Source organism: Sciurus carolinensis, chromosome 2 (genome assembly GCF_902686445.1).
Source record: "Sciurus carolinensis chromosome 2, mSciCar1.2, whole genome shotgun sequence".
Taxonomy (NCBI): Eukaryota; Metazoa; Chordata; class Mammalia; order Rodentia; family Sciuridae; genus Sciurus; species Sciurus carolinensis.
In genome coordinates this window covers 162,836,478-162,862,824 of record NC_062214.1, presented here as the reverse complement: position 1 = coordinate 162,862,824, position 26,347 = coordinate 162,836,478, and the positions used below count along the sequence as shown (strand labels likewise).

Here is a 26,347-nt window from a genome sequence, read left to right as displayed (position 1 = left end):
TTTGCTGAGGCTGGCTTTGAACTCTTTACTCAGCCTCTTGAGCCTCTGGGATTACAGGCATGCACCTACCATGCCCAGCTGCTTTTTAAATTTTGAGACAGGGTCTTGCTAAGTTGCTCAGGGCCCTGCTAAGTTGCTGAGGCTGGATTTGAACTTGTGGTCCTCCTGTCTTAGCTTTCTGATCTGCTAGACAGGTGTGTGCCACTGTGCCCAGCCAGGAATGGATTTTTTTTTTTTTTTTTGTCTGCTTCCTTCATGATCATTTTCCTTGTACTTAGAACAGTGTGTGCACATGATGGACAATAAATGCTTATCAGATGAATAAACACATTCAGCTTATATGGAGCCCCCAAAGCTTTTCTTCTTTTCTCTTACAAAGTATTGTGTCATAGCGCAGCTTGTCTGCATTACTCAGAAAGTCCGTGGAAGTGTTCTGTGCGATGTCTCCTTCCTTTTCCCTCTCACCTTCTACACATATTCCCCCTACCCCTGGTTTAGTCATCAGATCAGAAGATATTTGGATCATTGGGAGAAGATAGGTGAGCAGGTAGGAAACAAAGTAACATGGAAATTAGAAAGGAACCCTGAGAATGCTACTAACAGCAATTTTAAAATAAGCGTTAACTTTAGAAATCTGGTAGTAGTAGATAACGATAAATTTTCATTCTTTATCACACTGTTTCAATAGTCATCAATGTACAGCTGTTCTTTGAACAACTAGCATTTAATTTGGATATTGCCTATGGCAAAAGAATGTCTAGTTTATAGAGGTTTATAGCACAGATCTGCCTTATCCTGGGCATCATTACTATTTTTGTAAACCAACTGAGAACAAATTAGGTGTGATATTTAAGGATATTAGAAATGTTCTGAAATATCTTTTATGATTTGTGTGTGTGTTGTATGTATATGTACATGAGTGTATGTGAATGCCTGAAATTTGACCATTAGCTCAAATATAAATTTATAAATTGTGAAAAAGCCTGAGAAGGGAACATTAACAGTTATTTATATCTTATTTTAAAGCGGTTAATTAGAAGCATGCTTGACTGCTAAGTAGCCAAGAGCTTTGATGGGAAGTCTAGAATCACAGGGACCTGGGATGGGGATTGCTAAATAAGGATGAGGGTAGGAAGGTACTGCACTGCCGCTTTGCCTTAGTGGCGTTTTCAGCCTCAAAATATGTGGAAAGAAGTTCCTATTCCAGTTTGGTGGCGAATTGTCTGGTTTCCCTTTGGCTGGCCACAAGTAAGTCTGCCCAGGATGTGCTTCCAGCTAACTCTGATGCTTGTTTATTTTTAGGTATCTTGCAATATATTCAGAACTCTCCCTCCTAGTGACAGCAATGAATTTGATCCAGAAGAAGATGAACCTACCCTTGAGGCATCGTGGCCACATTTACAGGTACTTTGAATTAACCTATGTTACAAAGGAAAGATCCATTAACTTGTTCATTGATTTGCATGGGAATTCCTTGAAGGCCTTTATTCACCAAGAAGTTAAATTAGAATATATTGATGGAAAAACTGAAGAATGCTTTTTATGTTTCCTACTCTTCATAATTAGGATGTTAAAAAAATAATTTCAATGCAGTGCTTTTGTGTGGGGCTCCCCCATGTTGCAGGTCCAGCTAATATTTGTTACTCTTTTATTAGAGCTTATTTGCCATCGTACACACTGGAGTTTTAAACAAGAACAGAACTGTTTTCACATTAACATTAGTTGTATATGATTAGGTCACAGAGTACATACCTCATTTTTAGCAGTAAGTATCCTGGTGACTTTGTATGCCTTTGTGCCTTTGTGATAACCACAGAAGTGTCTCTTTAATCCAGAAGGGCAAAAACCCAGTTGCAATAGCTATTTCTTCCCCAGGTTGTAAGAATGAGAAACAACTGAGAAAGCTTGGGTGAAGGCCTGTTGTGTTCTGTTGCACCGAGAAGGCCAAGTCATACAATCATATTCATGTGCCAGATGGATTAGAGGTATCACTATATCTCCTTTTCTAGCACCAGGCCCATCTATATTGTACTCTTGATCATTTTCCAACTTGTCCTTTCTCTGCTGCCTTTTCTCAAGGCCAAAATTTCTCAAAAGAATAGAATAAGGAAATTTGAAAGTATCAAACCCCAGAATCATCTTTCTATTGAGTTAGAATGTCTGCAGTGGCTGGGCGACAGATAGCAAGGAGGGAAGGTATGAAGAGAAGGAGTAGAACCCTGTACATCTCCACCCCTAGGCAGAACTCACTGCCTCTTTGTAGAAGTATGCTGATCGTTACTAGTTGACGTTTTGAAGAGCTGAGGATTGTGCAGCAGAGAGTGATGAAGCCTAGATCTAGACATTTTTATGAATTTATATTTTTCCCCACTTCTGAATTTTTGACATAAATTTGCAACTTGGTCCGTCCTGCTTTTGCAGCTCCAGGTTTCTACAGGTTCATATGTATGCCGCTTCCCCTGGTTACACCAGAGCTTTCCAGAGCTGTTGTCTCAAATCTTACTCAGGCATGTGATACATATGTGATCCTTCACCAGTGCCAAGATTGGTAGATTAAATTAGTTAAAACACTGTAGTTGTTTGATTTAAAAATTGTTTAAAATTCACTTTATTTATTTAGCAGTAGGGATTGAACCCAGGGATGCTTAACCACTGAGCTACATCCCCAGACCTTTTTATTCTTTATTTTGAGACAGGGTCTCACTAAGTTTCTTAGGGCCTGGCTAAGTTGCTGAGGCTGCCTTTGAACTTGTGATCCTACTGCCTCAGCCTCTGAGTTGCTGGAATTACAGGCATGTGCCACTGTCAGAGTTTTATTTATTTATTTTTTAACATGCCAGACATACTGTCTGTGCATTTCATAGGTATATCCCAGATTGTGACAAAATCCAATCAGACTCTTTGGAATGGGTAGGCTTCTTGTTCTGTCATATTCTTACTGCTTGACTCCAGTTCATTAGGTTGCAATTTAGTTTGAAAAAGAGAATCTCCTTGGGAAAGGCCCACATTGTATGGGAGAAAAGACAGAGAGAGATAGCCTCAAGACTTCAAGTTACTGTTTTCTCTATATTCCAAAGAAGAGATCACTCTTGTCATTTGGAAGAGCATTTTGAACACCATAAATCATGATCATCATAGGTATAAATTTCTCCTAAAATACAATAAAGTTTAAGTCAGTATTTCAGATAATCCTCCCTATGGTGAATGATTTCATAAAAATAGAATTAAATTAATTTCTGAAGCTATTAAATTTGCCACCAAAATTTCTAGCCTACGTGTGTGAGAATATTAACCATTAGTTCATCTGAAACCCTAAAACCCAAGCAACGGTGAAAAAGATAGTGATACGACCTATGCCTTTTTGGATGTAGTCACAAACCATTTCAAAAAGGCTGGTTTCATCTGTTTTGACATCCTATTCAAGCCCATAATCCATCAGGTCCCGTCTTTAGCTCAGGGGGAAATATGACTAAGACTGGATTAACTGAAGGAAATTTACTTTTAAAATTCATAAATTGTTCTTTATTCATAGTAAAGGTCAGGCCAGAAGGTGTTATCTTCTTCATCTCTTGCTTTGTGGTTATCTTTGTACAGGCTCCTGACTTGTCCCAAGAGGCTGATGTTTCCTTTATACAGTCTTCCTGCACAAAATTAGTCACTGAGAGGTGGTTTTAACTGAGAGCACTTACTGAAAATTTCAGAAATCTTCTTTTTCTATGCATTATAGGTCATTTGTATCATAGTCACCCTGAGTACTCTTTTTCTGACCAAAATAGCATGATGTTAGATTTTATTCACTTTTTCTTAACTTCATAATTAGCAATGTGCTTCCTCTTCTGGACTGTATTTTACAAGGAAGCAAAGTGTAAATATCTAAGAATAATAGCTAAGAACAAAATTAACATTGAGATGTGATTATAGGGTGGTTGGCCAGACTCATTGTATAGTTACTGTTCCTGCATATCTCTTCTTTGGTTTAAATTTGTGGTCCATACAGAATTACTAATAATAAAAAAATCAATCTTTGGAGATATTTAAAAATAGTCAAAATAATATTAAATCCATAAATTTTTACTTCATATATGTTAGTAGATTACTTGATCTTTCCTACTATCTATATTGGTGTCTTTTAAACTGGTATCATGTGGTTACCTTGGTTATTGTTTATGTATCTTCTGAAATTAGGTCTGTTTTTCCAGTAGAGTACAATTTGCAGGACTTCTGTTTATAATTAAGAAATTTTGCTGGGCATGGTAGTACAGTCCTTAACCCCAGTGACTCGGGAGGCTGAGGCAGGAGGATCGAGAGTTCAAAGAAAACCTCATCAAAAAACGAAGTGCTAAGCAACTCAGTGAAATCCTGTCTCTAAATAAAATATAAAATAGTGCTGGGGATGTGGCTCAGTGGTCAAGTGCTAAATTCAATCCCTGGTGTCCAAAAATAATCCCCCCCCCCCAAAAAAAAAAAGAAAGAATGAAATGGTCGTGCTTTATACTTGAGACTGAAAAACATGGATGCTGAATTCTTGTTGCTTATGTTCCTTAGAGAATTATCTTATGTTCCTTGAGAAGTAATTTATCTCCCCTCTCCCCCTGGTCTTTCCCTTTAGAAATTCAAAAGGGAGATTTTTGATTCCAAGGTTTAATCTATCTCTTAAGTGCAGGGCACATGTGTGCTTATTAATAAATGTGTCTGAAGTGTTTCCACCAAACCATTTTGAACTACAACTTCTTTCAAGGGACCAGAGGTAGGGAGAACACACTGCCATTCCCTCTGGAAACCCTTGCCTTCCAGGTCAGGCATGAAAGATGAGAATTTTTCACTTTGTGGGAACCAAGAGAGGGTTGAAAACCACTTTGAAGAGGTCATTTGAAGAAGGCTGACATTCTATTTGTAAAACCAAGTCTGAAGTTACAAGGCTTCTTTAGAAAGTATTTAAGTTAATGATATTCTGCAGATTCTTAGGGGGACCTGAGAGTTTATTTCCAGTGGCCTGCAAGGTCAGTACTGTTACTTGCCCTTTTCACTGAGTTGACTATTCATTGTACTATTTGTAGTATTTGTTGTAAAAGCAATAGTGGTTAAGACTGCTGTTGCTTTAGCATCAGTGAAAGGAGTTGTGTCAAACTGGTCAAGTAGTTACTGTTTTTCCTCACTACCACGTATTTATACTTTAAAAAAGCCAGTTTCACTTGAGATAGTCCTTGAAGAAGTAGTAAAAATTGTTAATTTTGTTAAATTTTAACCCTTGAGCACACATTTTAAAAAATATTCTGCATGATGAAATGGAATCTACGTGAATCATGGACTGTGGGCTGAAGATGGTGAGCTATCTTGTGGAAAGACACTTGGGTTTGTTTTTGAGCTGCAGACTGAACTGTTTTTTTTTTTTTTCCATGAAACATCATTTTTATTTGAAGGAGCAACTAAGAACTATGGTTATTAAGATATGTGTATCTGATAGATATTTTTTCTAACTAAAACAAACAAGGAAACCAGTTGGTAACATTTATTTCCACTGATAGAATTAGAGCATTCAAAGCAAAATGTAGAAATAGAATTTCAGAATACTTGTATCCGTTTTACATGTCACCTTAAGTATTACCGCTTCCCAAAGTTTAATGCAGATATAATGTGATTTTTTTTTTTTTTTTTTTTAAGAATAAAATTTAATGAAATGTGAAAGTCTTTGAAAGATCTGCCTAACTCTGTGAACTGATATTTTCCAATTGGCAAATGAATGATGTTAGGAAACCATACATGGATAAAGGGCCATTCAAACTGCAAGACAGAGGATTGAATTTTAGTGTAACAAAATATGAAAAGGTCACTGATAGCATTTCAGATTCCGTGTTGCAGCTAATTTTTAAGAAATGAGAAATTTTCCAGTTTTAGTGTAATATGAGAAAAAATACAACAATTTTGTGAAAAGACTCAAATAATCTCCTATATTCCGACTTCTAGATTGATAGGGTTTTTTTAAAGTGGATCTTTAAAAATAATAACTTTATTTTATTTTGTTTTGGATATAGTGCTGAGGATAGAGCCCAGTGCCTCAGGAATGCTAGGCAAGTGCTCCACCGAGCCACAATCCTAGCCCTAATAGGATTTTTAAAAAACATACTTTAACCAAAAAAATACACCACAACAGATTGAATACAGAAGCAGATGAGACTGTGTCTTTTATTAAGCCAGCCATTAAAGAAATTTGCCAAAATATAAAATAATACTTCTTAATAACTTTTTCGGAAAATAGTTATTTTCATAAAAATAAATGTACATTAACATGTAATGCATTTTGTTGTTTTAAAATTATATAAGTATCTATTTTTATTTCTAGTTATATTTAAATATAAAGAATAATGATATACAATACATAAATCTGTCAAAAAAATAAAAGCTTTTAGAGGTCCTTGTTACTTACTAAATGTAAAGGAGTAAGATTGATGTGTTTGCAAATGCCAATTTAGGCAATATGACAGTGAATCTCTGTGTTAGTCACTGTGCAGAAGGCTTTGTGTATAATATCACATTTGATCTTAGGGATTATCATCCCCATTATAAAACTGAAGAAATGTTTCAAAGAAATGAACTTGCTTTGTATTACACAGTAAGGAATACAGTGGGCTTTTTAAGCTCTTTGTCGGTCTCTTTAAAGTTCTGGTTTTGATATACTGTTGTATAGTACACCAGCATTTAATAGAACTTTAACATGGATTTATTACTCAAAAAATAAGAGAAAAAAAAGTAACTCCCCACTGTTTATCAAAAGTTATTTGAGGTTGCCTCTTTGTAGATGAGAATATTCTTATTCTTGGTTGTTTTTTTTTTTTTTTTTTTTGGGAGGGAGAGTACTGGGAATTGAACCAGGGCACTCAACCACTGAGCCATATCCCCAGCCCCAGCCCTGTTTTGTATTTTATTTAGAGACAGGCTTTCAACTGAGTTCTTTAGCTCCTTGCCTTTGCAAGACTGAGTTTGAATTCATGATGGTCCTGCCTCGGACTCCCAAGCCACTGGGATTGATTACATGCCTGGTTCTTATTCATTTATTTAAATGAGGATATTGTGTCACACCACCATATATTGATTGGAGGAATGTAAATTGCTATACATTTTCTGAAAGGAAATTTAGCCATGAATATCAAAAATTCTGAATGTTTGGATATCTTTTGAACTAGCATTTCCACTTTTAGAAATACTTACTTGTGAAATAATTGAAGAAGTGCACCCTGATGTATGTTCAGTGCTCTGCATTATGTCATGATTTGATAGAGAAATAATTCAGAGAGACTTAAAAAATATCTAAGCAAAGGAGATTGGTTAAATTAATTATGAGTAATGGAATTATTCATTATAAATTATAATGATCTACTTATATCTGCTGAGAATGATGGCTTAGATATATTTTTTATTATAATTTTTTTTGTTGTTGGAGATGGACAGAGTGCCTTTATTTTATTTGTTTATTTTGTGTGGTGCTAAGGATCAAATCCAGTCTCTCACACAGGTCCCTGTGTTACAGCCCTAGCCCTGGTTTAGATATTATTGACATAAGTTGTTCACAGTATATTGTTTAAATGGCAAAAGTAGTTTACCAGTCTATATAAAGATATATTTATAGTATATTAATATGTTGTAGAATGAGGTTTAAAATTAAAATGTTAACAGTGGTTGTCTCTGAATCATAAGATTAATGGTGAATTTTTATTTGCTTTGTTGACTCTATTTCTGAATTTTTAACTCTGAAAGGTTTAAAACAAAAATATAGCAGGAAGTATGAGCCACAAAAAAAAAAAAAAAAAAAAAAAAAAAGAACTAGCATGGTTCATTAATATCAAAACCCAGTGTTTAAGGTGCTGTCAATTTTGGCATAACAGGCTAGTGTTAAATAGTTTTTAATATTATTCTTAGAGAATTATAACTTGATATTAATCTGTTTGTTACAGCTTGTATATGAATTTTTCATACGATTTTTGGAAAGCCAAGAATTCCAACCCAGCATTGCCAAAAAATACATAGATCAGAAGTTCGTATTACAGGTAAGCAAATGCTTGTGATTGTTTTTGTTATTCAGTTGTTAATACTTTGTTTCATTTTCTCTTGGATATTTGTTAAAAAAATAACTCATACTGATGTTATAGCACCTCATAAATACACACATACACACACACAATGTTAATTTCTGGTACTATTTAAAGTAATAGGCATCTCACTTATTTGTGGTAGAAATATATTACATTTTAAACAGCCAGAAATGCTAATGCCTAAACCCCTGTAGTTCTTTTTTAAAGTTTAATTATAAAGGAATTTCAATTATATAACCCTGGTATGTGTGAATCTTTATGTAGCTAAAAACTTAGATTTGCATAAGGATTCTTAAAGAATTGTTGCATGGATCTGTTAAAACTGAGTTGGAAAGATCATATTGCAGAGCATAAGTAACCTTTAATAAATATTCAACAAGGGTTATTTTTTATTTTTTTGGGTACTGGGGATCGAACCCAGGGTCTTGTGCTTACAAGGCAAGCACTCTACCAACTGAGCTATCTCCCCAGCCCCTAATAAATATTCAAAATGAGAGTACTGGAGAGCTTTCCCTACTAGAAAATTGCCCAGCTTAACACTATAATTTCCCAGAAGGATTAACTCTACCCTATGCATTTGGAAATTCTGAGTGAGTGTATTTTTCCTGACTTCTCATTTTATGTTTTATGATCATAGACTTTATATTCCTTTTTACCTGGGATATGGAGTATTTTTATGGCAGTGAATTTTTAGAATATCCTTGCTCCTCTTGTTGATATTCATCAATAGAAAAATGGACAGTGGAGTCAGTTTGGTATAAAAGAATAAATATCTTATCTCCTAGGGAGCCAGAAATATAACTTCAGAATAAAAACATCAATTTGGCAGAATATTGATGTCTGTTGCCATACCAGACAAGATAAAGACTGATAACCTTCATTGATGTTCCTTTCCTAATTAAATTAATAAATTTAGAATTAAGGATAGACAGGTTGAGCCATAGCTTTTATTTTGACTGCTTTTGACACTCAGAATGTAGCAGAATCATAGGGTTCATTCCAACAGAATGCCAGATGCAGGGTACAGAGAGTTGAGAATCTTGAAGGCTTCTTTACGTACTGGGTAATGTGACTGAGTAGAGTTAAACCCAAACTTCAGAGCTCAACTCAGAACTAAAAAGGAGCTTTGGTGTCTTGCAGGGGAAGAGTGGTGGGGATAACTCATTAGCACCTGTAACCCCCTTCTAGGCAGATCATTGAGCTTTGCTGTACATTTGAGAATTTTAGCACAGCATTGGTGAGTCATGGCTTACACCTTAACATGGAAGACTTTGGATCTGACCTATTGGTTGTCAATATATATTCTCTGTCATTGGTTGCCAGTATGTGACTAAGTACTTAATTCTTTCAACCTTTTTTCATTTGTCTAATTTTGAAGTCTGTAACATCTGAATGTCCATTTGTCTTCATGCATGTCATGTTACCTTGGAACACAGTGTCCTGGTCCTGCCAGAACAGCTTAGATCTAGGTTTCCCATTCCCTTGTCTGGACTCAGTTTCTCCCATTTCCCTTCCCCTCCCCTTCCACCAAGGATTGAACCCAGTGGCACTTAACCACTGAGCCACATCCCCATCCCTTTTTAAAATTTTTAAATTTAGGGACAGGGTCTCGCTAAGTTACTTAGGGCCTTGCTACATTGCTGAGGCTGTCTTTGAGTTTGTGATCCTCCTTCCTCAGCCAGAGCCTCTGAAATTACAGGCATCAGCCACACCTGGCCGTAATCAGTTTCTTAAATGGAAAGTCTCATTAACATTCTTGAGTTTGCATGACTTTGCCAACTTATGTTAAACTTGTGGTCCTAACTGACTTATAATTGACCTTTGCATATTTTGCTACAAAAGTGTTTTCCCTTGTTCTTGTTATGCAGCTTTTAAAAAAAAAAAAGTAAGTATAGGAACATGGCATATATTTCCATGGAATATCATTTCTTTCTAGTCTTCGGAGGACTTTCTGTATCTTTTATTCTGTCATCGATCTTATTTTCTATACCTTGCATCTTTATGATATCTTCTTAAATGTGCTAATCGTTGGCGTCCTCTAAGCCATAGATTAAAATTGTTAAACTTAACCAAGACTGGACATGTCTTTAGAAATGCCCTTATTTTAACATAGATTCACTAATCAGTAATCTTTGAATTCTTTTCTTGAAGTAGTTAGAAATTTACTTAAATATTTATCATCTTTCCTGCAGTAGTTTTGATCACAAGGAGAAATCTTGTTAGATGCTATGGTAAAAGCCAGAACTTGTTGATAGGTGTTCCCCTCATTTATGAGTTGTTATAAGTTTATCATAAAAAGGAATGCCATTCATCTGCCATGTCCATGTTAGTGAACTTCCAGGGCTACTGCTATTTGATCATGCTCTAAGTACTTGACAAACCATGGAATTGTCTGTGTATCCCAGAGTTTTGCCAGAGATAAGAAATAAAGTACAAATATCGTTTGTATACTTTACCGTTTCAATGCCTTCCTCATTTTTTCCAACCTTTGCCTTCTTTATTTTCCTTCCACTTCCTTTCTTTACCCTTTAGTCTGCTGACGACTTAACCTGGCATCCAAACACCTTCTAAGAGTGAAGCCTCAATTCCCTACCTGGTTCTGAGCTCCCTTCCTGGATGGTTTGGCTGACGTGGGTCCTTCTGGGACCTTGGAGCTTGAGAGGTTTTTGCTGACATTTCATTCTTTTACCCCCATCTGACCCACATCCCTCCCATCCCCTACAGTATCTTAATTGCCTGTGCTTTGGCCACTTCTTCCCCCTTCTACACTCCCAGTTCAGGTCTGTTTTACACCTTCACTTTTTCCTTGCTTGTTTTCCCCTTGGTGCTGCTTGGTCCTAGTGTGTTTTGTACCTGTTTCAGTCTTGATGTGGAAATCCTTTTACTAATTTTTTGGCAATCCAGATGACATTTGCCTTATTTTCTTTGGGAAAATTTCTTATTTTCTGTAGGTTCTCAATAATCCCTAAAAGAGTTTGGTGAGTTGAACTTAAAACTTCTTTATTCATTAAATATAATTTACTCCAGCCATGAGATTTAAACTTATTTTCTCTTGCAGTTAGATGTATTCTTTACATGCTTTTTTCTGACTCTTAAGCCCCCATGTCATTGAATACAAAAATAAAGTAAGAATTGAGCTATTTTGCCATAATGTAGTAGAAAGTTAGGACACTCTGGGTTTGAATCTTGACTCCACTGTGTACTGTAAGTATATTTTAGGAGCTCAGACTGTGAACTGTGGGGACAGAAGAAGCTGCATTTCAGTTCTGGTTCTTTTGTGTACTTGCAGTGAAACTTTCCAGTACGTACACTTGATTACTAAATCTGAATCTACTCATTTGTGATGTGGGAATAGCAGGATAAATGAGATACCATTAAGTAAAATAGGAGACACCTCAAAATTAATAACTGTTAAGTCTGCCTAGTTCACTTTGCAGTTTGGACACAAAAACAGGATTCCTACCTTCAGTCTTAAACAGATTGAAAATCTTGGGCAAATTGTCAATGACTACCCTGAGACTCACTGTATTCTTTTATAAAATGGTGGTAAGAATCACCTTTGTTATAAGTCACAAGTAAAATAAAATGAGATGTCTTGTAAAAGTGCCTTTTGGTATTGTATTGTGTATGGGCATAGTAGTTACTCATTAAATATTAATTCTTTTCATATCCTTATATTATCTACCTACATTGGCAGGATATCTTATTTTTCTTGCCAATATTAATTTACAAATCTTCACCTTTTGAAACCCTTTTTTGTTTTTCTGGTGCCAAGGATTGAACCCATGTTGTTGTGCATGCTAAGCATGTGTTCTACCACTAAGCTACATCCCCAGCCTTGAAACAAAATTTAAAAATCCATATGAAACTTGTACTAAACTTTTGCAAAGCATGCTTGAATAAATGCACAAATGTAACATATTTCTAGATGGGAAAACTTTACATAATAAAGATACCTATAAAATCTTCAAATTAGTTTATGTATTTAGTGCAGTTCTAATTAGAATTCCAGTAGCTTTTTTATTTGAAATATTTAGAGTTCATGAAATAAATTTTTGAGAAAGATGACTGATGGTAGTTTAGTTTACTTATTAGATAATAAAGCAAGCCATTTGTCAGCACTGCAAAAAATAAAATCAAACATACTTTATAGTCACAGTTAAAACTGGTTTTTGAACAGGAAAATGGAGCATAATAGAAGCTCGAGTGGAGAAGACTTTTCTGAGTATGCTCTAAAACCCATAATAAGATGTACTAATAAATAATAGATGGGGTGTGTGTGTGTGTGTGAATATATATATATATATATATATATATATCTCAAATTGGTATAAGTTCTGAAGAAGAAACCTGGTAGTATTCTGTCAAATTAAATTTTGACCCAGCAAGTCCATGAGAAATAATCAGTTGTGTATAAAAAGATAAACATAAAAATACTGAATTAATAATAATTATAAAATTGGAAACATAATTCCTTAGTAGGAGTTAATTGAATAAACTGGACATTCATATAGTGAAATAGTCATCAGTAAAGAGAATGCAATAGAGTTACATAGACTTGTTTTTAAAGTGAAGCATGTATGTTATAGAACATGATAGGTTTTGAGCCTTCATCTGTTATTTTAGGGAAAAGGAATGTTTGTATTTTTGTCTTAGTCTGTTCGTACTGCAGTAACAGAACATGGTGGTATCCCCCTTTATCCATGAAAGATATGTCCCAAGAATCCCCAGTGGATACCTGAAACTGCAGATAGTATTGAACCTTATGTACAATGTGGTGCAAAGACAGTTGATATGATAACCCAGACGACTACTAAGTGACGAATGGGTGGGTATCCTCTACAGTGTGGATGTGCTGGACAAAAAATGATTCACAGCCAGGCAGGATGATGTGGGATTTTTGAGATTTTTCTTATGCTACTTGGAATGGCATGCGATTTAAAACTAATTATTTCTGGAATTCCTTTTAATAATTTCAGATCATGATTGTCTATGTATAACTGAAATGAAGTCACTTAAGAGGGGACTGCTGTTACCTGAGATTGGATAATTTATGAAGAACAGAAATTTGTTTCTCAGTTTTAGAAACTAGGAAGTCCAAGATCCAGGTGTTAGCATCTGTTGAGGACTTCTTACTGCATCCTCACATGGCAGAAAGGCAAGAGAGAGTGAACCCATTTGTGCAGTCGCTTTTGTGGACTGCATAAGGGTGGAACCCTTATGATCTAAACACTTCCCAAAAGGCATCACCTAAAATTGTGCATTGGGGACTAAGTTTCCAAAATGTGAATTTTGGGGGATACCTGCAGACCCTAGCAATATGCATTAATTTTGGAAGGAGATAAGCCAGATTGTTAATTGTCTGGAAGGGTATAATTATGTGTGATTATCACTTTCTATTTTATATACATACACAAATATATACTTGTAACTAAAAAATAATGAACATATGTGTTATAATCAGTAAGAGTTGTAAACAGAATTCAGTTGCGAGTACATTCTATATTCTTTTATTGCTCTGCAATTTTCATAAACCTGATCTGAATTTGTGCAATTAGCTTTCATAAACCTTTTTTTGGTAGGACTGTGTGTACCATTCTTTTATGTCCAGTATTCATTTTATTTCCTTCCTTTTGGCATTTGGATATGCCCTTTTAAAATTTGAAGCTCTCAAGAAAGCTTCCTGTATTATCTCTAGAGTCTTTTCAATCCTTGAGCTTTTCTTCTCCATCAGGAAGCAGTATAGATTGGCAGTGAAGTATAGAGATTGGCTTGAACTCAGAATCTGACATTTTTTTCATTGTGTGACCTTGAGCAAATTCTGTAACTTTTTTGTGTCTTAGTAGATGCAAAATATTTTTAATATGGTTATTAGATCATAAGGTTGTGGAGTTGTAAAGAGTGAATATCATATAAACCCTTAAAATAGTTACAGACACAGGTAAGTGGTCAGTAAATGTTGTGCTGGTCTGTCACTAATATTTTTATTAAAATCAGTTCTTGTTTTGAGAACCTTCTTTAGTTGTATTTTCTTGAATTGCTTCAGTCTGTGAAGCAAAACACTGTTTTCTATCATGTCTCAAGTATTATGAATTATTTGATATCTGACTCTTACTCAAAAAATCATTGGTACCATTTGGACTCTACTTACGTGATTCTTCTTGGGCTCTCAGGACCTCTCATATGTTATATGTGGTCTCTCATATCCCTGGATTCTTACCAAGTCAACATTGCCAGTCAGTGTCTTCCAGTCGATGTTAGAAATGAATGTTTATTAATGCCAGGAGCATATAAATTATAATGTGTGAAAGTCAGGGATAGCACATTCAGATCTTTACAGAGGACAGACAAGTGGTATATAATGAAGTAGTCTTGGTAGGATCAAAGGGAGTGCTAGAAATTGGTAATTGGCCATTCCCGCTAACCAGCCAAGTGTTTCTGGATCTTCAGGTTTTTCAAGAGAAGCTGGAAATCCAGATTGTGTATGAGCCAGACAAAACAGATTTTTTTTTTTTTTTTTTTTAAACAAGGGTTTTGAAGGTTCTTATTTGAAGGGTTTTGTTGGTTTTTATGACTGGTCTACTGGAATTTCATTGTGATTTTTTATTAAATCTAGATTTACATAACCCTTAGCATTTTTCATGCACTCATCTAAGGCTTTACATAGAAGGCTGTCAGATACTTTTCAGGTAGTCATTTCATTGAATAGTGCCCTTGTGTCTATGATAATGTTGATTTTAGACTTACATAACATGGTGATCTGCCTTCTAAAGCTACAGGTTGTAGACTACTCTAGGATTATGGATTAATTTTGTCTCTTCTCAATAAAGATCATTTTCATCTGTGTTAGGAGGGTTGGGTTTCTTTATGATTTTCTCTGCTCCTTCTTTAGAGACAAATAAATTGCCAAACCTTGGATTATTTCATTGAGTAGATTATTATGGTCAGAGTTTTAGCAGCATATTTCTAAAGGTTGCTTTCAACCACTGCAAATCTGAAAAACAGTAGTTGCTAAGAGACATACAATTCAGATATCCCCATAAACATTGGTACTGCTGAAGATTGCTATTTAGTAATTTGTATTTCACTTTTTTAGTTATATTTAACTGAAAGGTGCTGTAATTATCATTCGAATTATGCAAATCACCCAGCCTGTCCTTAAAGATGATTTTTTTTTTTAACTCAAGACAAATTGGACATGACACAGACCAAGGTGTTAAAAAACTTAAAGTTCTGAACTGAAATTCCATGAAGCCTTGAATTTTAGCTCCAATAAAAGTTATTTTCCAAACAAGTTCCTCGAATATGTCAAAATGTTTACATTACTCTCTCAGATCTACAGCAAATCAAACTTTAAAGAATTTATTTCTGCCTGGAATTTTATCAGATAGCCACTAGCAGTTAACAATAAATTGTCTCATCCTACCCTGTCCAATATGTAACTTCAAAACCTTAAAAAAGGGAGTTGCTGCTCTGGCTCCTGCATCCAGAGCCAGCTTCATGGTCACACCTTATATACCGTTGCCTCAGTCCTCTGAATGGAAGGGACTTGTGCTTGATTTAATGCTCTGCTATTGCTGTAAGAACCCAGAAAACCATGCCGGAAACGGGAACTCACATAAGGGAGTTTATTAAGCACACAGACAGTGTCTACCTGCAGGGTAAGAGAGAAAATGAGAGGAAAAGAGAAAGGGTGTGCGTGCAGGAGAGAGAGAAATGGAGGAGACAGCATGAAAGCTAGGAGGAGAGAGAGAAACATGAAAGTGAGGAGAGGAGAAGAGAGAGAAAATGGTGGGGAGCTATCCTCAAGCAGTCAAGTTCTGAGTTAACGGGACCAGAGAAGGATATTTGCAAGCTGACTGATGAACCAATAGCTAACTAGGATGTTCACAGACTGACAAGTAGTTAGGAGGCAGGGAAATGACTGCACAGGAAAGTGAGGGGTGGGGGGGGTGAGGGGAGCAACAAGAAGTTGGGAGGCGGGGAAATGAATGCAGCTGTAAAGAGGGGGGGAGCAGCTTTATATTATAGTTGCTGTCTTGAATTTTTTTTTTTTTTTTTTTTGTGGTGCTGAGGATCGAACCCAGGGCCTTGTGCTTGCAAGACAAGCACTCTACCAACTGAGCTATCTCCCCAACCCTTGAAATTCTTAGTACCGGATGTTCATTTTACCCTGGCCCCCATGAATTACATAGCTGGTCTCTGTGTCCAGTAGTGCATCATTTATACAACAGCTCTTTTTCAAATGCTGTCCAGATTAGTTGTCTTAAAATTTTAAATCACAAGGTATTCTTGAATCAGATAGAATACTTAAGGAAAAGAGGGAGGATGGACTTACCTAGTGTTTTGAAATGATTCCTGAAATTAGGAGAACAGTGTGACTTGGTAGAGTTGTTTGTATTTGTATGACTTACATCTTTGAAAATTTTATACTTAATTTCCATATGGGTCTGGACATCAGACTTGCTAGAAACTTTTGACCCTTTGTCCCTGCTGTGCTTTTCTCAGCGGTTGCCCATAGTTGCTTTATTTTATGTAGTGGTTTCCTTGACTCTTGATTCTTTGGAGTTGGGCTACCATTTGCTCTTGTTTCTTGGTTCTGGGCTATTCGACTCAGTTTTCAGGTGTTAGAATAAGTTAATATTGCTAACAAAGCCATAAATGTGGAGGTCTGATTTTAGTGTTTTTGTCAGTTTGGATGAAAACATTTAGAATACCTATTTGAATGGTTATTTACTTAAAGATTTCTGTGTTCTTTAAAATCTTACTTTACATGAAGCAGAGCAATTTTCTATTGTAGTAGAAGGCAACTGGATGTTTTGCTTGAAGTCTTTTGCTCTCAATGATTTTTAAAAATAGTTTTCATTAACAGAGTAATGTCTACTTTGAAAATTCAAAATTCAAATGTAGTGTTTGTTTTTTTCTTGGTGATGCTGGGAATTGAACCCAGGGCCTTGTGCCTGCAAGACAAGCACTCTACCAACTAAGTTATATCCTCTGAAAATTCAAATATATGGTTTATAAAGAAAAGTAACAATCCTCTGCCTCATCCTTCCCTGGAAACTCTTCTAGTCATTCAAGTCTAGATTTTTTCCATGTATTTACCTCCATATTTCTAAATACTATGCTTATACTGTTGTTTCTTGATTTTTCATTTTAGATTTTATCTATTTATCAACTTCCTGTTAGAAATTGTTGTATATCTTCTTCTGTATTTCCCCACTCCACATCCAGTGTAGTTGTGCTCCCAGAGTCCTAGGTAGAGACCTGACTGTGGGGATCCAATAAATCAGGTCTGGCCCCTTGTCCCGAAAAGCAAACAGAAAAGGTAGAGTTGAAAAACATGAAAGGAACTTTAATCAGTGTAGCTACACTGGGAAGACAAGGGACCCATGCTCTTAGCCCTGTCTTTGAGGTACTGACAATGACCCTGAGGCTTTAGGAAGGGGAATGAGGGCAAGGATTAAGAGATTTGCACAGCTGGAGGCTTTTTACAGCTGCCAACACAGGTGATCTTGATCAGGTGTGGTCTGTCCATCATCTCAGGATTGGCCAGGTGGGATTTCTCCCCAATAAGAAAGTTGCTGTTGCCTGGGGGTAGCTTCCACTTATCCCAAGATGTTTATAGAATCACATATTATTCCTAGAATTCAAGATACTGCAGAATGAAGGAGACCAGTGCAAAATGGAGGCAGAAATGTCGTCTTTTTTTTTTTTTTTTTTTTAATATTTCAGGGACACATTAGCTTTATTTTATTTATTTACTTTATGTGGTGCTAAGGATCAAACCCAGTGCCTCAGACATGTGAGGCAGGTGCTCTACCACTGGGCCCCAACCCCAGCTCGAGATGTCAAGTCTTTAATCCTGCCTTTATCCACCCATTAGACATTCACAGGCAAAATTTTTATAGATGCATCACAAAATTCAACTAAATCAAAGTTAGTGTTGACTTTAGCATGACTGTATACATGTTGTTCATAATTACTTTTCTTTTTTTGTGGAGCTTTAAAAACAAAACAAAACCCCAGAATTAATAGTTGCCTTATTGCAGAGCAAGGCCATACACAGAGCTGAAAAGACTAGAGCTAGAGCAGAGGTCCTTGGGCAACAGTTCTTTGTGATCACACCATAAGGATTTTAGACAAGTCACTCAGGGTAGCAGGCATGAATTTACTAGAAAGGATATGAAAAGGGAAACAGAGAATATTCTCAAGGGAAAAAGGGAGAGAGTGGGTCCTCTCAGAGGATTGGGACAGCACTCCCTTCCTGTCTTCCTATTTTATTGAAGGTTTCAGAGAAGCTTCCAGAGAATCTTACCCAGGACATCTCTTGACTTCTTCCTAACAGCAGGATTGCATCAGACTTTCAGATATCCACTGTGCATGGTTTTACCCTATGTAGGGTAGATTTTACTATTATAATGGCATGCTAAATATCCAATTCTAATTGAAACTTGTTCTTAAGAGATTTTATGGTTGGGGGGCTTTGCTTCTAGTAATCCTGTTTCCCTGATTCCCCTATCTGATCTGTGTAAAGGTCATAAAAGTCTACCTTCAGGGCAGACCATACTCTGCTTATCACCTTGGGCCAGCATTTCTCAAGCCCAAGAGGGCTAGAGCAGCCTCAGGCAAATTGCCGTTCAAAAGAAAGGATGGTGGGGGTCAGCACAGTGTGTCCAGTCCATGGCACCATCCCTGCAATCTCATATTCCCACTGCCCATGTCGCCACCTATCAGTCATAATATTTGCTTGCTTTTCTGTATATTGGCAACTAATTTATCCCCTAGTTCTCTGAGATGGCTATACAGCTGTTCTCAGTGTGGCCCACACATCAGCTAATCTCTCAGTTCTTTATTTTTGCCCCCCTTCTCCTTCTTTGGAGGCCTCCTCCTGGGAGCTCTGGTCATCCTGCTTTGATTGCACTGGTGGCTGCTCCTAGGCTGTTTTCCCTGTGGTCAAACTGAGACTTCCTTTTGCCACTCTTCTGGGCTTTGCCTTTTCTTGCTTAACTTCCACTCTTTCTAGGTACTTCTTAAGAAAGCATGAATGAGATGTTAATTTTCATGGAGTACTTGTCTGAAACATCTTTATTTTACCCATATACGTGATTTAACATTTTGGCTAGGTACAAATTTATATCATTTGATTCATCTGCCCTGAGGCATTTACAGAATTGCTTCATTGACTTTTAGCTTCCAATTTTGAATCAAGACGGTGTGGGCCAGCAGAATGCCTTACCCTTTACAAGGACCTGGTTTTCTCTGTAACCTTTTGAGATCTTCTCTTTGTTCCCAAGTCCAGAAACTTCCAAGTGACATTCCTTAGTTTTGGTCTTTTTTTTTCCTTTTCTTCTGCGCCCCTGCCCCCCATCTGCTGGAGATTGAACCCAGGGCCTTATGCTTGCGAGGCAGTCACTCTACCAACTGAGCTATATCCCCTGCCCTAGTTTTGGTCTTTATTCATTGCGTATCGCATCCAATGGGCCATATCTGTATTGAAATCATGTCCCCCCCAAAAAAAATATTGCATTGAATTGATGTCTTCCTTGGGTTATTTTATTTTCTGTTTTTCTATCCCTGTGACTCTCTGGATAACCTTTTAGTAATGTATTAGAACTTCTGAATCAATCCTCATTTTCTTATCTTTTTCTTTTTCCTTTTGTATGCTATTTCTTTCTTTCTTTTTTTTGGTTATACTTTTGAGGGAGTAGATTTGCTCATTTTAATGTTCTAGTCCTTCTGAAATTTTTATTTACATTATATTTTAAATTTCTAAAAATTGTTTTCAATTTTCTGAATGTTCATCTGTAATGCACTGATTTCGTTTCAGGGATCCAATGTATTTGTTTTGTCTCTGAGACTGTTACAGGTTCCTTTTTGCAGTTACTCCTTGCCTAGTGCCTGTTTCCTCTTGAGTTCCCTATGTTTGTTTTGTTTTGTTTTTATTTTCTGATCTTTGCTATTAATTCTAGTGATTCTTGACTTTGTAGTCATCTTTACATATTATTTTATCAAAAAGTTAATTAGAACCTGTGTGTATGTGTGTGTGTGTGTGTGTGTGTGTGTGCGCGCGCAGGTATATATGTTTTATTTATGTGACACTTAGCAGCTGGTGACTTTCAATAGGATAATTTGGCAGGGATCTTGTCTTTTTACTGAGAACCCCTCAGATGTTAGTTTACCTGTAGGTCTTTCCTCTTCAGGTTATTAGTTTCCCCAGAGAGCTTTTGATTTCCTGCCTTATCCAAAATTGAGAGCCTAATTAAGGAAGGCTGGCAAAGGTCTCAGGCTTAAATATGTAGGGTTTCATTTAATTTTGTTATTTTCAATAAATGCCTCATCAGCAGTGTATGAAGCTCCAAGACTAGATACTTGGTCATTTATTCTCTCTAGACTTTGTAATGCTGCATGGGACAGGGATCCAGGGGGCTCGTTTCTGCTACAGGCTTTCAACCAATCCTCCTGTTTGCATACTTCTCACACCCTGATCATCAAACATATCTGCATGCCTTCAATTCTTAAGTCCTTTAAGGGACCCTGATGTGAATTGGCACACTTCTTATCAGTGTTCCCCTTCCAGCAAAATGGAAGAACACCTAGCAAAATGGAGCAACAGGAAACCAAAGATGGTTACCTCTTGTCTTCTACTTCCATCTGTGAAAAATTTACAAGTATGTTGGATCTGCTGTCCTCCAGTGTTCTCTGCTCTTTGGGTTTCTTCCATTGTTTTTCCTTCGCTGTCATTTCAGGGAGGTTTTTTGAGGGAAGTTTCAGTTCTCTATGTCTAACTGGAAGACCCTTACTATCCTCATTTCACTATAGATTTATTATAAAGTTCAAAGAAGGGCTCTTTTGCAAAATCTCTATGCAATTCATCCTTGTTAGCCTGAGGAAAGCTGCTTTTTTTCTTTTTAAATCTGGAGTCAAATGTGTTGACAAGTCTGTCTTTGCTCTGTAATCACGTCAGAAAACTCTCTTACTTTTCTTTGACAACAGATTGCCTGTTATATTATGGATGGCACGGTTATAAATGCCAGGTTAATATTTCTTATTGGTTTTTCTGTGTTATATTTATGATATATTCTAGAAACCCCCTTTTGGTCTTTGCTTATTATACTTTTTCTTTTGTCTTATACATCATAAAATCATCAAAATTATGTTCTGTAGAGCACTAGAAAAGTAGTTTAATATTGTAGTTCATCCTTCTTTTTCATAGAACAGAATACATTTAATATTTGTGACTTTGTAATACTAGTCTGGGACCTGGTGATACCTTTTCTTTGAGAACTGTGTTACTTTTTTGTCACTGGGCCTATTTTGTGGCACAACATTATGGTGGGGAGCATGTAGCAGAGCAAAGCTGCTGCCTCATGTCTGCTGGGAAGGGGAAAGAGTATGAGAATGCAAGAGAGCTTGAGTGAGAGCAAAAGCTGGGGACCAGGGATATAATAGGACACGTCCCCCAAACTAGCTCCCTTGAACTAGTTTCCACCTCCCCCTGTTTCCATCATCTCTCAATTGTCCATTCAGCTATGAATCCATAATGGACTAATCCAGTAATGAGTTTAAAGTCCTAACCATACCTAATGAAAACTTTAATTAAATAATTTTTATTTGATTATATGTTCATTAAACTCTTTAAGATTAACTTCATAAAGCATAATTGATTCAAGTTTTACTAATATTATACCCCCTCAAACCTTCTCTTATGTTGACTGCAAATTAGTCATTAAGCCCCTTTATTATTTTACTTATTTATTTATTTATTTATTTATTTTTCCCCCATCCCCGCTGCCCCACCCCTCTACTTTTTTTTTTTTATTTATTTTTTTACGTTTACATAGGGTAATGATGTTTCTTTTTTTTCCCTTCCCCTCCACCCCTCCCACCCTTTTCCCTTTATACAGTCCTTCTTTCCTTCATTCTTACCGCTCTCCTTAGCCTAACTCTAAACCTAACCCTAAACCTAATGCTAACCCCTCCCACCCCCATTATATGTCCTCATCCACTTATCAGCGAGATCATTCGTCCTTTAGTTTTTTGAGATTGGCTTATCTCACTTAGCATGATATTCTCCAATTTCGACCATTTGCCTACAAATGCCATAATTTTATCATTCTTCATTGCGGAGTAATATTCCATTGTATAAATATGCCACAGTTTCTTTATCCATTCATCAACTGAAGGGCATCTAGGTTGGTTCCACAATCTGGCTATGGTGAATTGAGCAGCAATGAACATTGATGTGGCTGTATCTCTGTAGTATGCTGATTTTAAGTCCTTTGGGTATAGACCAAGGAGTGGGATAGCTGGGTCAAATGGTGTTTCCATTCCAAGCTTTCTGAGGAATCTCCACACTGCTTTCCAGAGTGGCTGCACTAATTTGCAACCCCACCAGCAATGTATGAGTGTCCCACCCCTCTACTTACAAGGAACAAAGTTCCTTCATTCTTCCCTACCCAACCCTTACTATGGATTAGCATCTACTTATCAAATATAACATTCGGCCTTTTGTTTTATGGGATTGACTTATTTCACTTAGCATGATCCATTTACCTGTAAATGCCATAATTTCGTTCTTTAAGGCTGAGTAATAGTCCATCATACATATATACTGCATTTTTAAAAATCCATTCATCTGTTGAAGGGCATGTAGGTTGGTTCCATAGTTCAGGTATTGTGAATTGAACTGCTATAAACATTGATGTGGCTATGTCACTGTAGCATGCTAATTTTAAGTCCTTTGGATATACCAAGGAGTGAGATAGCTGGGTCAAAGGTGGTTCCATTCCATGTTTTCTGAGCAATCTCCATACTGATTTCCAGAGTGGTTGCACCAATCTGCACTCCCACCAGCAATGCCTAAGTGTACCTTTTCCCCCACATCCTCGCCAACACTTATAATTGCTTGTATTCTTGATAATTGCCATTCTGACTGGAGTGAGATGAAATCATAGAGCAGTTTTGATTTGCATTTCTCTAATTGCAAGAGATGATGAACATTTTTTCATTTGTTGATCAATTGTATTTCTTCTGTGAATTATCTGTTGACTTCCTTACCCATTTATTGATTGGGTTATTTGTTTTTTTTGGTGTTAAGTTCCTTGAGTTCTTTAATATTCTGGAGATTAGTGTTCTATCTGAGGTAAAGATTTTTTTCCCACTCTGTAGGCTCTCTCTTCAAATTATTGATTGTTTACTTTGCTGAGAAGAAGCATTTTATTTTGAATCTCATTTATTGATTCTTAATTTTACTACTTGCACTTTAGGAGTCTTGTTATGGAAGTCAGGTCCTAAACTGACATGATGAAGATTTGGGCCTATTTTTTCTTCTCTTAGGCACAGGGTCTCTGTTCTAGTGTCTAGGTCTTTGATCCACTTTAAGTTAATTTTTGTGCAGGGTGAGAGATAGAGGTTTAATTTTATTTTATTACATATGGATTTCCAGTTTCCCAGCACCATTTGTTGAATAGGCCATCTTTTCTCCAATGTATGTTTTTGGTGCCTTTGTCTAGTATAAGATAACTGTATTTATGTGGGTTTGTCTCTGTGTCATTTTTTTTGTACCATTGGTCTACATGTCTACTTTGGTGCCAATACCATGCCCTTTTTGTTACTATTGCTCTGTAGTATAGTTTAAGGTCTGGTATTGTGATGCCTCCTGCTTCAGTCTTCTTGCTAAGGATCGCCTTGACTATTCTGGGTCTCTCATTTTTCCAAATGAATTTCATGTTTGCTTTTCTATTTCTATGAAGTATGTCATTAGGATTTTAATAGGAATTGCATTGAATCTGTATAACACTTTTGATAGTATGGCCATTTTGACAATATTGATTCTACCTATCCAAGAGCATGGGAATTCTTTCCATCTTCTAAGGTCTTCTTCAATTTCTTTCTTTAGTGTTCTGTAGTTTTCATTGTAGAGGTCTTTCATCTCTTTTGTTAGATTGATTCCCAAGTATTTTATTTTTGTTGAGGCTATTGTGAATGGGGTAGTTTCCCTTTGTTGCTTATGTATAGAAATGCATTTGATTTATGGGTATTGATTTTATATCCTGCTACTTTGCTGAAGTCATTTATGAGTTCTAGAAGTTTTCTGGTGGAATTTTTTGGATCTTCTAAATATAGAGTCATGTCATCCGCAAACAGTGATAGTTTGAGTTCTTATTTTCCTATTCATATCCCTTTAATTTCTTTCCTCTGTCTGATTGCTGTGGCCAGAGTTTCAAGGACGATGTTGAATAGAAGTGGTGAAAGAGGTTATTCCTGTCTTGTTCTAGTTTTTAGGGGGAATGCTTTCAATATTTCTCCATTGAGAATGATGTTGGCCTTGGGCTTAGCATAGATAGCTTTTACAAAGTATGTTCCTACTATTTCTAGTTTTTCTAGTGTTTTGAACATGAAGAGGTGCTGTATTTTGTCAGATGCTTTTTTGTGTGTTTATCGAGATAATCATATGATTCTTGTCTACTGATGTGATATATTACGTTTATTGAGTTCCATCTGTTGAACCAACCTTGCATCCCAGGGATGAACCCCATTTGACCATGGTGCACTATCTTTTAAATATGTTTCTGTATGTGATTTGCCAGAATTTTATTGAGAATTTTTGCGTCTCTGTTCATCAGGGATATTGGTTTGAAGTTTTCTTTCCTTGATGTGTCTTTGTCTGGTCTTAATATCAGGGTGATACTAGCCTCATTAAAAGAGTTTAGAAGGGTTCCCTCCTTTTATATTTCATAGAAAAATTTGAGGAGTATTGCTGTTAATTCTTCTTTGAAGGTCTTGTAGAACTCAGCTGAGAATCCGTCTGGTCCTGAGCTTTTCTTGGTTGGTAGGCTTTTGATGGCATCTTCTATTTCATTGCTTGAAATCGATTGGTTTAAATTGTGTATGTCCTGCTGCTGCAGTTTGGGTAGATCATATGTCTCTAGAAATTTGTCAGTGTCTTCGAGATTTTTCAATTTTATTGGACTATAAGTTTTTCAAAGTCGTTTCTAATTATCTTCTGTATTTCAGTAGTGTCCATTGTGATATTTCCTTTTTCATCATAATTTTAGCAATTTCAGTTTTCTCTCTTTCTCTTTGTCAATGTGACTAAGGGTTTGCCAATTTTATTTATGTTTTCAAAGAACCAACTTTTTTTGTCAATTTTTTAAATTGTTTCTTTTATTTCAATTTCTCATTAAACTCTTTGCAACACTTAAAAATACAAACCAATTAAAAAATAGAACTTGAAATGTTAATCATTTCTATTAATAAGGAATGAAATGGGGTGATCAGGTATCTTCTGTCATTTTGAGTAAGTCCATAGATAAAGAGATACAGACTCCATCTGGGTCTTTTTTTTTGCGGGGGTTGGGCGGGACTGTTGGAGCCTCATGTCTTTTTTTTGTACATGGAATATTGGCCTGTGGAAATGAATTGTTAATTTGCTTATTGCCTCCTGTAGTGAGCTCCAAGTTTGTTCAGCACTTTGTGTGTGCCCAGCAACAAGAACCATCCCTGGCACATGGAAAGAACTCTTGTGTTAAGTGGGCAGAGAGATGATAGGTATTACCAACCGAATCTTCTATTTAGATAGGTTGCTGGTGAGGGTGTGTGTGTACTATTGAATCTTTCATATACATTGCTATGGTTTGAGCGTCCTTCAAGACTTGGTTCCCTGGGTGGGAACCAAGCTCATAGGTCATTTGGTGTGTGCTTTTCGAAGGGATTATGGGACACCAGTCTCTCCTTGTTTCCTCCTGGTTGGAGACTTAATGATTTACTTGCATCCACATAATTGATATCCACACCATGAGGTGATGCCATTAAGGGGTGGCCCTTGTCATAGAGTCTTTGCTATGATGTTTGACCTTTTACCCTCTAAAACTGTGAGCTAAATAAGCCTTTTCTTCTTCATAAGTATCCTGTGTCAAGTATTTTGTTATAGTGGTAAAGAACTGACAAATACAAACACTCTTGCCCCATCCCACTCTTCTAACTCCTATTTCTTCTTGGGTCAGCCTGGATATCACTTCCTCTAGACGCCTTCCCTGTTACTACACTTCTTCCAAATAGAGTAGTTAGGTCTGTTTAGTATCTTATATCCCTGGCTCCTTGACATTGACTGGCTCTTGCTAGGCACACAATACATATTTAGCTGAAATACTAATTTTCTTTTAAATAAATGGATGGCACTGTAGAACCAAAAATGTTATCCTATTTTACTGCCCAGTTTTGAAGACTACCCTTCAGTTTGTGCTTCTTGCCATATA

General features: G+C 36.4%; 1 protein-coding gene across 3 annotated transcripts in view; it reads left to right on the top strand.

Moving 5' to 3' along the window:
• Ppp2r5e (protein phosphatase 2 regulatory subunit B'epsilon) overlaps positions 1-26,347 on the top strand; it is a 160,949-nt gene that overhangs the window by 114,157 nt on the left and 20,445 nt on the right. For all 3 annotated transcript variants that reach the window (XM_047538891.1, XM_047538892.1, XM_047538889.1), the window contains exons 4-5: positions 1,303-1,404; positions 7,950-8,042. In XM_047538891.1, the coding sequence (XP_047394847.1) occupies positions 1,303-1,404; positions 7,950-8,042 (195 nt within the window). The remainder of the gene's footprint in view (positions 1-1,302; positions 1,405-7,949; positions 8,043-26,347) is intronic.